Source organism: Drosophila persimilis, unplaced genomic scaffold, assembly GCF_003286085.1.
Source record: "Drosophila persimilis strain 14011-0111.01,24,50 unplaced genomic scaffold, DperRS2 tig00000863-arrow-arrow-pilon, whole genome shotgun sequence".
Taxonomy (NCBI): Eukaryota; Metazoa; Arthropoda; class Insecta; order Diptera; family Drosophilidae; genus Drosophila; species Drosophila persimilis.
The window spans coordinates 628,162-640,108 of NW_020825364.1; the positions used below are offsets into that span (position 1 = coordinate 628,162).

General features: G+C 52.3%; 1 protein-coding gene across 1 annotated transcript; it reads right to left on the reverse strand.

Moving 5' to 3' along the window:
• Positions 1-6,162: 6,162 nt before the first annotated feature.
• On the reverse strand, positions 6,163-7,895 carry LOC6599546 (alpha-(1,3)-fucosyltransferase C). The gene is made up of 2 exons (XM_026993621.1): positions 6,832-7,895; positions 6,163-6,767 (listed from the first exon to the last, which is right to left on the reverse strand). The coding sequence occupies exons 1-2, from the start codon at positions 7,755-7,757 to the stop codon at positions 6,266-6,268; spliced, it is 1,428 nt and encodes a 475-aa protein (XP_026849422.1). The 5' UTR covers positions 7,758-7,895; the 3' UTR covers positions 6,163-6,265.
• Positions 7,896-11,947: the final 4,052 nt, after the last annotated feature.

Sequence of the window (11,947 nt, forward strand, 5' to 3'; positions counted from 1 at the left end):
ACACCTGCCCTGATCCGAATCTGGGGCAGAAGCTGCAACGGTGTGTGCCACATCGATCAGCGGACGGGGAAGCAGCAAGGCGTCGCCTAGAGGATGAGCAACCCACCGGCAGTCCAACCGCCAGTGGCCTCCTTGTGAAGAATGAGGACAGCAGCCCCCATCACTGCCCCGTGGACTGCAAGGACGACAGCTGCAGTGAGTCCTCCGATGTGGGGAACACCAGCCCCGATCCGAATCTGGGGCAGAAGCTGCAGCAGTGTGTGCCACATCGATCAGCGGACGGGGAAGCAGCACGGCATCGCCTGGAGGACAAGCAACCCACCGGCAGTCCAACCGCCAGTGGCCTCCTTGTGAAGGATGAGGACAGCAGCCCCCATCACTGCCCCGCGTTCTGCAAGCACGACAATACGACAGCCCTCCGATGTGGGGAACACCAGCCCCGATCCGAATCTGGGGCAGAAGCTGCAACGGTGTGTGCCACATCGATCAGCGGACGGGGAAGCAGCACGGCATCGCCTGGAGGACGAGCAACCCACCGGCAGTCCAACCGCCAGTGGCCTCCTTGTGAAGGATGAAGACAGCAGCCCCCATCACTGCCCGCGTTCTGCAAGCACGACAACACGACAGTCCTCCGATGTGGGAAACACCTGCCCTGATCCGAATCTGGGGCACAAGCTGCAACGGTGTGTGCCACATCGATCAGCGGACGGGGAAGCAGCACGGCATCGCCTGGAGGACAAGCAACCCACCGGCACTCCAACCGCCAGTGGCCTCCTTGTGAAGGATAGGACAGCAGCCCCCATCACTGCCCCGTGGACTGCAAGCACGACAACGACAGAGCCCTCCGATGGGGAAACACCTGCCCTGATCCGAATCTGGTGAAGAAGCGATCAGCGGACGGGGAAGCAGCACGGCATCGCCTGGAGGACGAGCAACCCACCGGCACTCCAACCGCCAGTGGCCTCCTTGTGAAGGATGAGGACAGCAGCCCCCATCACTGCCCCGTGGACTGCAAGCACGACAGCTGCAGTGAGTCCTCCGATGTGGAAAACACCAGCCCTGATCCGAATCTGGGGCAGAAGCGATCATCGGACGGGGAAGCAGCACGGCATCGCCTGGAGGACGAGCAACCCACCGGCACTCCAACCGCCAGTGGCCTCCTTGTGAAGGATGAGGACAGCAGCCCCCATCACTGCCCCGCGTTCTGCAAGCACGACAATACGACAGCCCTCCGATGTGGGGAACACCAGCCCCGATCCGAATCTGGGGCAGAAGCTGCAACGGTGTGTGCCACATCGATCAGCGGACGGGGAAGCAGCACGGCATCGCCTGGAGGACGAGCAACCCACCGGCAGTCCAACCGCCAGTGGCCTCCTTGTGAAGGATGAAGACAGCAGCCCCCATCACTGCCCGCGTTCTGCAAGCACGACAACACGACAGTCCTCCGATGTGGGAAACACCTGCCCTGATCCGAATCTGGGGCACAAGCTGCAACGGTGTGTGCCACATCGATCAGCGGACGGGGAAGCAGCAAGGCGTCGCCTAGAGGACGAGCAGCCCACCGGCAGTCCAATCGCCAGTGGCCTCCTTGTGAAGGATGAGGACTGCAGGCCCTATCACTGCCCCGTGGACTGCAAGCACGATAGCTGCAGTGAGTCCTCCGATGTGGGAAACACCAGCGAAACTGGGGGATTACCTGAACCAACTGTCGGCCTAGGAAGACCCCCAGGATCTGGCTAGGATCAGCCCCCTGGAGAGCCAGGATCAGTCTGCCAGCGAAGCAGCGATTGAGAATCGAGCTGCAATCTGTTTCTTCCTTGAGTCTAAGATTTGGGAAATACAAGGAATTCAAGTGCTCATTTTGGCTGTTTTTTCTGTTTTTTTTGGGGGATTGCGACGCCCACACGGGAGCCAACGGCGGCGCCTTATCGCGCCAGCACAGATCGCAAAGCGCCTTGACAATGGGGCACTTAAAATGCCATTCCCTCGGTTGTAATCGCCACTAAATTGCTGGCACCTCAACGAGACTCCTGCGGACGGGCTCATGGATGGAGATGGGCTTCTGTTCGCGCGTAGAGGTTCCACATAAATCGCATGGCGTATCTATGGACTTGCATCTCGCTCTCTGCTCTGGAGGCGCACACACACACACACACACACACAGAGTGCGGCAGAGTAGGCACGGGCTGGTGGCACTGGGCCCCTGCTCTGGGCTGGGCTCTTATCAATCCTGGCTCATCTCGAACTGGGAACAGAGTCGCGAAAACAGAACATCTTCTGCGAAAAATAGTAATTCCTGTGCAACTTGTCACAACTTTTGTAAGATTCAACGAGGAGGCAACGTGCAAGATGTCTGTCTGTCCCCAGACGAGAGACGCCTCGTGGTGGATCCACCAGCAGGGGACGGCCGGGAGACGGCTCTGCGGCAGATCCGGCAGGGGACAGACGAGACGCCTCTGCGCCAGGGATTGTCAGAGTATAGAAGTCCTAGTCCTAGTCCTATTTTTGGGCTCTCCAATGATTCTCCAGCTCCAGCTCCAGCTCCAGCTGCAGCTCCAGTGTCTTGGCTCTTGTCTCCCGTCTCTCTGTGGCATGTCGCATTTGCATATAGATTTATTTTTATGGTCTGCCGCCTGCCAATGAAATTTGTGTGACGATCACCGGAACAGCAACAGAAACAGCCCCAGCCACAGCCGCAGCCCCAGCCCCAGCCCCAACGAAGCGTCGTTTCTTTCTTCATTGATTTCCAAAGAGCAGGCTCTTTCCACTCGTTCCGCCTCCGGGTTTCCACTTAAATATTTGGTAATATTTCGCCGTCTTGCCAAATTTCTTAATTATGATATGCTCGCCATTAAGCTGGTTCTGTTTCGGATATTACCCTAGATCCAAGTACCCGCCGTAGGGGGGAGAGTGCTCGGTGTGGGGCTGTGGCTGTGGCTGGGGCGGGGATAAACAAAAGCACAGAGCACTCCCACAGATCGATAGAGCACTCATTCGGATCGGAAAAAAACCGCCTTGGATCGATGGAAGAGTCTAGCAGATCGTTCCGGAGATAGATCCCTCAGATTGCCCGAGAAACCATTGAACTTTTTTCCCAAATAGCCATCAAATTTGCATCTAATACTCAGACCCTGGAAGTTCTTCTTTTCAAAATGCATTCCGAGACCGCGGCTGCTGATCCACTCGAAAGTTCACTTTGATACTCTCGAGGGGTCCCTGTCCCTGTCCCTCCCTGTGGATCGCATCTCTATCGCTCTCTCTCTCTCTCTCTCTCTCTGTGGCTCTTAATAGTCTTTTTATAGTCTGCACTTTTTCAACTTCAATTAATGAAGTGTCGAGTTGTTAACACCACAAAAACACACACACACACACACACACACAAAGTGGGAGCTGGGTGCTGGGTGCTGGGTGCTGGGAGTCGCCCCAATGCATTGGTTGGCCCATCGTTTGGGGCGTCTATTTCCAAACATTTTGCCCTGGGAGCCAGCTAGCTGCCTGTGGAACAAACAAACAAATTAAAACGAGCATCGACAGCCGTCTGCCTCTCAGGTGAGAAAACGGGGGCCCCACAGCAGCAGCAGCGGCAGCAGCAGCACAGAGCAATGCATTTTCACGGCAGCGGGAAAAGCAAACAGAGGCACGAGAAGCTGTGTGGCAGAAGTAGAAGCAGAAGCAGAAGCTGCTGTGTGGCTCTTTAATCCCTCAGAAAGCTTTTGGCCAGCACTTAGCGGTTTACGAGGCGGCAGCGCAGGGCAGCAGGGGCAGGGCAGCAGGGGCACGGCAGGGCCTTTAAAGTGTATTTAGATATCACAAGTGGGGAGCCGAACCGTAGGGCTTTTCTTGTCTTTTATTCCCTTTAATTTTGTGTATCTTTTGGCGACACTTTGTCGTGATTAAGTTGTTAAAAATGGGATATTCAATCAAGCTCAAACGATACGAGGATTTACAGTGGTAGAAAATGATGGAAAAAGTAGTTCCAAATTTGGGAAAATCACAAAAACTCAAAGAATATCCTTGCAATATTCCCAGTAATTTCCAGCATATTTCTTTGTATTTTCCCCCTATTCGAAATACTTGCCAATTTCCAACTGGAATTCCCCCATCTTTGGGATGCCAGCATTTCATGCCTCCCTCCCCCCTCCCCCCTGGAAGTTTACTCTTCTGCTTCACGGTGTCCCGCCGCCGCCGCCGCCCGAAATCAGTGTGGGAAAAAAAACAGTTGGAGCGTCAAATGAAGCGCCGCCCGTGAGCGCCGAAACCAATTCCCATTTCAGGTGCAACCTCCCAAAAAAAAGAACACAACAAAACCAAAAAAAAAAAAAAAAAGCAACGAAGATCTTGCCGCCAACGCATTCGAGGAGAGAGCAGATCGAGAGAACAGTGAGAAAAATGTTAATGATAAACCTGTTTGTCAATTAAACAAAAATATATTGTAATAGTTGATAACAGACTAAGCAAACAGACGGACGGACAGACGGACGGATGGAGAGACAGAGCGACAGAGCTCCAGATGCCGCGATGAGAACTTCCCAGAAACCAAGAAACAAGAAAAGGATGGATCGCGGAGGAGGGGAGTGGAGTGGTGTGGTGTGGAGTGGAGTGGATGGAGGGGGTGGAGGGGTTACAACCTGTCAACCCACAAAAGAAGCCCAAAGGCTGGACCCTGACATCGTCGCCTGGGTTTCATTATCGCCTCGCCCTGGCCCTGGCCCTGGCCCGGGCCCGGGCCCTCCCTGCCCCGCCCTGTCCTCAACTCTGAGGCATGTCGCTGTCTCTGCCCCAAAGTCTCTCACTCGCATCTGGTGCTCTGGCTTATTGTTTAGTGAAGCATTTAACTTATAAATATTGTTGTGTGTGGCACTGGCACTGGCACTGGGAGAGCACTGGAAGTGTTTTTTGTATATGTGATACCGTTTTGAAAGGCAGCGTTTCGAATGGGCCAACGGCAAGGGCAAGGGCATGGGCACGGGCACGGGCATGGGCCAGAGGCACGGGCATCGCAGGCTGGGCAGGCACTTCAGTTCAGCGTCAGTCTCTTCTCGGGGGGGCATCTCGCTCTGAAATATTTCCCATGACAATTCTGTTTGCTTTTCGTGTGCATTGTCTGGCTATGGCTCTGGCTATGGCTCTGGCTCTGCCTCTGTCGTTCGTTCTCTTGGCACCTCCTCATCTCATCTCACCTCACCTTGCCTCACCCCACCTTGCCTCATCTGGGGGCTCGATGGCTGTTCTGGTCTTGTCGTCGCCCACTCGTCGTCGACGCAGTGGATCCCAGGGAAACAAGTGAGTTCAGTTCGTCGCTCTATTTGCTTTATCTATGCCTGTGCCTATGCCTATGCCTATGCCTATGCCTATGCCTATGCCTATGCCCATGCCCATGCCCTGAAACCCATTGGCATTTCTCGCTTTTCTTTGTGGCGCTGCTTTTTCCCAGGCCCTCGGACACAAGCCTGTCAAAGCCGAATCGTCCAACTTTAAGAGTATTCTCTCCTGCTCCAACTCCAGTCCAAATGGCGGCATTTAGGACTGTTTTCAACAGCCCGACTGGCACGAGTTGGCATCCCAGGCATCCTGCCCCCCCACACCCGATACTCCTTCCCGTCCTTCGATTCGAACCAGTTGCGAAAATAACCAAACATTTTGAAAGGGAATTATGCGATATTCATGGGGTCTCGGAAATGCGACCCATGCGATGCTCTCTCCTCCCTTTGGGGAAGAGATCCCTGAAGGATCTCTTTAGTGTGGGATTCTGCTCGGATCCTTGGGATCGTGGAATAAACAAAGGAATATCTTTAAATCACTTGTGATATCTATGTTGAAGCTCTCCTGACCAAGATCTCCACATATTCTTCACCCATAAAGACAGCAACCTAACACCGATTCCCCAAGAATCACGCGACATGCAGCAGCTCCCATCGCATCGGTTGGTGGTGGCCTTCTCTAGGTCTAAACTTTTGCTTTAACGATCCTCTTGCACACCGTAGTCAAAATATCCCAAGCTCCCCAAGAAGAGTAGAACTTATTAAGCCTCCACCTCCCTCCCTTCCCCTCCCCATCCCCCTTGGTAGAGCTGTCGGCGAGGTCAATGAAGTGCCGCCGAAATTCCGCGGAATTAAACCGCCAAAAAAGAAAAGAAAAAGAAAAGAAAAGAAAAGAGAGAACTTAACTCGAAACAGAACTGAAGCGAACGACGCGGCCAATTTGCGATCGTTGGTAATTATATTTGTGTTTGCGGTTTCTGTGGGGATCCGGGCCGACGGCTCTCCTAAAAGCTGGTCGTACGATTGGGGCAGTGGTAGTGCTGCCACCAATTGACAAAGGAAATGGCAGCGGGATTGGCCACGGGAGCGGGGACTGCTGCTGTCGTCTGGACGGACTGGGGCTCCTCCTGTGGCACCTCCTGGGGATTCAACGTCTGCGACTGCAACTGCGACTGCGACTGGGGCCGATGCCGGTGCTTGAGCAGCTGGCACAGCGAGCAGTAGGGCTCAAAGTTGAAGCGCAGCTCGTACTTGGAATGCCACCAGAAGAAGCGACGGTAGAGCTCCGGCTGGGCCATCAGCGCCTTCAGGTGCGCCACCAGATGTTTGGGCGATGCAAAGTCCCGGCTGCTAATGTAGGACCTGGGCGGCACGAGATTCGTCAGATTTCCGCCGCCAATCAGGACCGGGACCACGTATTTATCGAGTGCCTGATAGAAGTGCGGGTGCACATAGTCCGGGCAGGAGCTGGGCTCAAAGATCAGCATAAAGTGATAGCCAGTGCAGCTGTAAAGGGTATGAGAAAGGGTATCGGCCATGGATGGAAGGGAGGACCCACTCAAGGACTCACTCGTGATAGCCCAGACAGCTCTCGTGTGCCTCCAGCTCCGCGTACTTTCTCACCTCCATCAGATAGTAGCTCTGCGCCATCGTGTGCTCATTCACGTCGTACATCATGTACACCGCCAGCCGATCCTTTCTCTGGAGCTGCTCGTGAATATCGACGATTATCGGGGAGGAAATTTCGTCGGAGAAGTTATCGATCGGCTCATCGAAGACATTGATACGTTCCGGCTGCCGAAGGCGGGTGAAGTAGTACTCGGACCACACCAGATCCGAGTCCAGGCGGTAGCTCATGGTCAGGTTGAAGGGCGGCCTCAGGGTGGGCATGGGATTCTGGGCGAGGCTCAGGGGAGCGCTGGCAGAGAACACCACCAGGTGGTCGGGAGTGTGCTCGACCGTCTCCAGGCCCTGCTGCGAGTACGGCTGATCGGCGTTGAAGACAATCGCCGCGAAGGGCTCCCCGTTGTAGTTCCGGTTCCTGGTCAGCACGCAGCCGCACTCCATGTGCCCGGGCCGCTCCCAGGTGGGGCCCTCGTTCCACAGCAGAATCACCGTGTGATTGAGCCCCACCTGGCACTTCCTGTAGAAGGGAATGATGGCGAACAGCAGGCACACCGTCACCACGATGCTCATCATCTTCAGCATACCCATGTAGTACTCGGGCGTCCTCCGGTAGCGCTGCAGGTTCTGGCGCGACACGGGCGAGCGGCGCGGCGGCGGCAGCGTGTCCAGGTCCGCATCGGTATCGTCTCCGCCGGTGGTGTTCTTGCGGTAGGACTTCTCCTGGCTCTGGCCCTTGGGCGAGTCTGCACGCAGTTGACGCGGCAGGAAGCTGGGCCTGTCCTCCATTTCCCTCTGGAGCTGCTGCGGGTTGCGTCGCAGGCTGAGGATCTTGTCGACGGGCATAATGCCCCCCTTTTTGGTTATTGGCATTTTGTAGAACAAACAATTTGGTAAACTGATTCAGAAATGTGTAAACGAGCTCTCCTTCGACTTTTAGAAACGGGAAAACTTGTGCGAAAAATTGGAACTGCTTCAAGTTGTGGGAATTTCGAGGGAACGATTCGATTTGACAGAAGGTTTAGTGCGGTTTACTCGTTCTGAATGAATGAACGAGTCGAATGCTTTGACTTGTAGATTGTGGCATGCTATGGGGCTCCTTTTTCTCTTCGGAAAGGTTCTCTTGAACGTCAAAAACACATCACAACATCCAGAGAAATGGCTCCTACTTACACTTTGATTTGAAATTGTACATCAGAGAGTGGAAAGAAAGTGTTTTTCACCTACACTTTGCCATTTTAATGAAAGTATGAGATCTCAATAGATGGGGAGCCCATCTTCCCGTTGAGATTAGTCTAAAATCCTATGCCTCCGCTGTGATACGGGGCTACAACTCACCCACACCTAATGGAAACATCAATCTCGACACTGCCACCTCCAAACCCAAGATCATCTTTGCATCACTCCTTTAACCAAATCAGAGCTTAATATATACCCTAGGGATCTCCTTCCTTAAGGATTGTGATATTCTTCAAAAAATCTAGACATTTCTCTCTCATTGTAACCTGAAAATAGACGTACTATCATCGGCGTCCCATCATCCAACCGAAGGGTTATATTTTGTACTTAAAAACCGAATATCTCTCTATTGAAAACAAGAGCTTTGAGCGAGCGAACGAAGCGCGTGAGTCGGGGGTTGCTTAGGGTGTATTCCTTTTGCCTACCTTTCTCTAGACTTATGATCTCTTTTCTATTGGGGCAATCGTTTGGATTGTTTCTTAAATATCTCAAAAATATTTCAAGGAATATCTCCTTCTGTCCGCCCACGTATATCGGTAGCCCTTGAAAGTGTTGTCCTACTAGTGTAATTCCTAAAAATCAAGCAGCAAGCTAGAGCCGAGCCCAAAGTCCTGCCAAAAAATAGCCAATTGATTGCCTCGATCGCACAGAGAGACACACACTTTTCAATCAATCCGGAGTCGAATGGCTCCGCTCCCCACCTGATGATGATTCCCATTCGCATTCCCATTTCCGATTTGCCACTTCCATCGTCAGCCGAAAAACAGGAACAAAGTAATCAATCATTTTGCGCCAAAACCATCAGAAAACATGACAATCTGCCAGCAAAATTTGCGTAGCCGTTTGCCAAAAAAGGGGCGAGGAGGAGCTGTGGGAGGAGGAGGCGTGGGAGGAGGTGTGCACGTTGGATCCATCCATCGATGATGTATCACTGCAATTTCCATTTCGCAGTTGTTTTTTCAGTGTCTCATTTCGAATGCGTGCCGTGCCGCACACACACGCACGCCTCGAAGGAGAGGATGTGGCATGGCAGGGGCACAGTGTGTCTGAATGGATAGTGGACGTGCCGGGCCGCTGCCGAACGCTGTCTCAATTACGGGGAGTGAGCAGGAGACGACTCCCCCGCACACCCGCACACCCGTACACCCTTTGCAATTTTCCAATTGACAACCATTTAAATGTTACGCATTTCATGTTAACTTCCACAAAACGTGACTCCAGAGAAAAGGTAGGAGCCTCCGGCCCGAGAGGGAGGGCGGGGAGTGACAGGACAGGCAGCACGTAGCAACAGTCTTTGTGGGGTTGTAAATTGCCGGGCACATCCATCCGATGAGTTATGAAAGTGAAATGGATTTGTGATTGCGCCAGACGCCAAGCTAAAAGCAAAAAGAGAACTCCTTAGAACAAGACGACCCCAGACAAACGCAAACACCGAAACAGGGCCCTGAAACATGTATAAAATTTAATTATTCCAGCGAATCCCGCGCCAAACAAGAGAACCATTTCGAATGCATTCTGTGGCAGCCACAGCCACAGCAACAGCTCCGGCAACAGCTCCAGCAACAGCTCCAGCAACAGCTTCAGCTTCAGCTCCAGGTCCACTTTGGGCCTTTGGTCCTGTGCTGTGCTTTGCTCCTCCTGGATGCGGCTCACCTTCGCTCAAGTCAAAAGTCAGAGGGAGAATGGAATTGAAATTCCATTGTGAATATATATTATTTTTTGGGGGCGTTACCGCTCAGTCTGAAAACTACAACAAAAAAATGCAATAAATATGCATATGAGAGAAGTGCTGCCCGCCGCTGCTGCGGCCAAGGAAAAGAAGGAGAGTTATGGGAGCCCAGCACACGATTTGAATAATTTGGTTCCCACACTTTTGGCCACAAAAAATATTGTTGCCCCATCCCCAGCCCCAGCCCCAGTCCCCGGCTGAGTCTCCTCCACAAACCATTTTTAATTAAAGTTATTAATAGGTTCCAAGACAGAGAGAGGAACAGTCTCCTGCCAAACCACAAAATCTCCCACTCTCTCTCTCTCTCTCCCTGTCTGTCTCCTGTGATCTCTCGTGACTCATGGCAGCTACTTAGTTTTCGGGGTTTATGCCCCTGGAGGTGTCCTTAAGTCCAACCTAAGACCTGGCAACGGCAATTAAATGCCGCACACATTGTTTTTGGTGGCAACTGCTTAATTATCCCTAAGAACAGCCCAGCCGATCCCCTTCGATCCGATCCGATCCCGATTCGATTCGATTCGATTTTGGACAAAAGAACCGCCAGAGCCGTCGACTTGCTTGATTGGGAAGCAGCAGAGAAGAAGGCCCGAAAAGGAGCTGCAAACGAATTAACATGTAATTATCTCAGCTTCGTCTGGAGTCGTATACCATTCCACTTCGAATCGAAACGAAACGAATCGCCGGGCGACACCCAGACCAAAAACAAACTTGTCTCTCGGCCTAGACCTAACAAGGAACAGGCGTAAAGATCCTCAAATGCAGGCAGAGGAAGAGCAAGAGGCAGAGCCAGAGGCAGAGGCAGCTGCCTCTTGTTGCGTGCGTGCCGTGCCGTGCCGTGTTCGGGGTGTGTCTTTTTCGTTGGTTCTTAAGGAGGATTCCACTGACCACCCGCGCTCTGGCGAGGCAGGAACAGAACCCGTCCGATGGCGATTCGATGGCCAAGTGGCGCTAAAGTTGTCAGTCCTCTAAACCCTAATTAGGTGTTATCTACGACCCAAGCGCGCCCCTCTTTTTTTTTGTACCAGTATGTGGCTGGATGGCCATTGATGTCCACCGACACAAGAACTCCGAGGAAAGAGGGCAAGACACACGAAAAGTGAGAGAATGTTTCTGGAGTGGGTAGCAGTTTATACACGACACAAGATCTCGAAAGACCTCCAAAGACTTTCACTTCCATTGAGTCATTGATGTCGCATGGACGTTTTTTCGTTGGGAAGAAGGGCGCCACTTCATTCATCAAGGAAATGCTGTAATCCATCCATCATCTCTGCTCTGACACAGTATTTTCGGTGATTATCACTGCCCGGCACTACAATCCCCCCGGGGGTAATCTTTTTTGGGCGGGGGGCAATTTCCCCGGCGACATTTTGCGCACAATTGATGGCAATTGCGGCGATCACCGCCGCGGATGACACATGCCTGCCCCAAAGCGGATGCCGGCAATCAGTAGAAAAGCAGAAAAGAGCAGACTGAACCGGACAGAGGCTGATTGAAGCCGAAGCCGATGCCGAGTGACCTACTCTCTGAGCTGCAACTGCACAAGCTAGTCCAGATATTAGATAAATTAGATGTCAACTAGGGAAAAAATAAATCTATTTGAGCTCTTTTCATGTTACAAGTGTCACGCGTCATGCAGAAGAGCCCCCCCGTCACTGAATACAAAGTATGTTACAGCAAATTGGATAAACCTGATGGAAGCTGTGGAAATATAGAGCTATCTATGATAAAAGTGTCTTTTCGGGACTAATATTTCGATGACATGTATCACGCGTCATGCAGAAGAGCTCCTCTGTCGAGCTCCTTTCTATCTATGGCAAAAAATTTGACAAAACTAAAGTAAACTGAGGAAAAATAGAGCTTTCTGACTGATATTTCGAGACACGTGCCACGCGTCATGCAGAAGAGCCCATCCGTCACTGAATGCAAAGTATATCACATCATGTTTGATGAACCTGATGTAAACTGAATAAATATAGAGCTCTCTAGGATCCTACGATCCTTTTGGGATTGACTATTCGATTACTTCCAGAAAGTATTTCGACGCGTCATGCACAAGTGCACCTCTGCTGCCTGAAGACCATCCAAAAAAACAGAC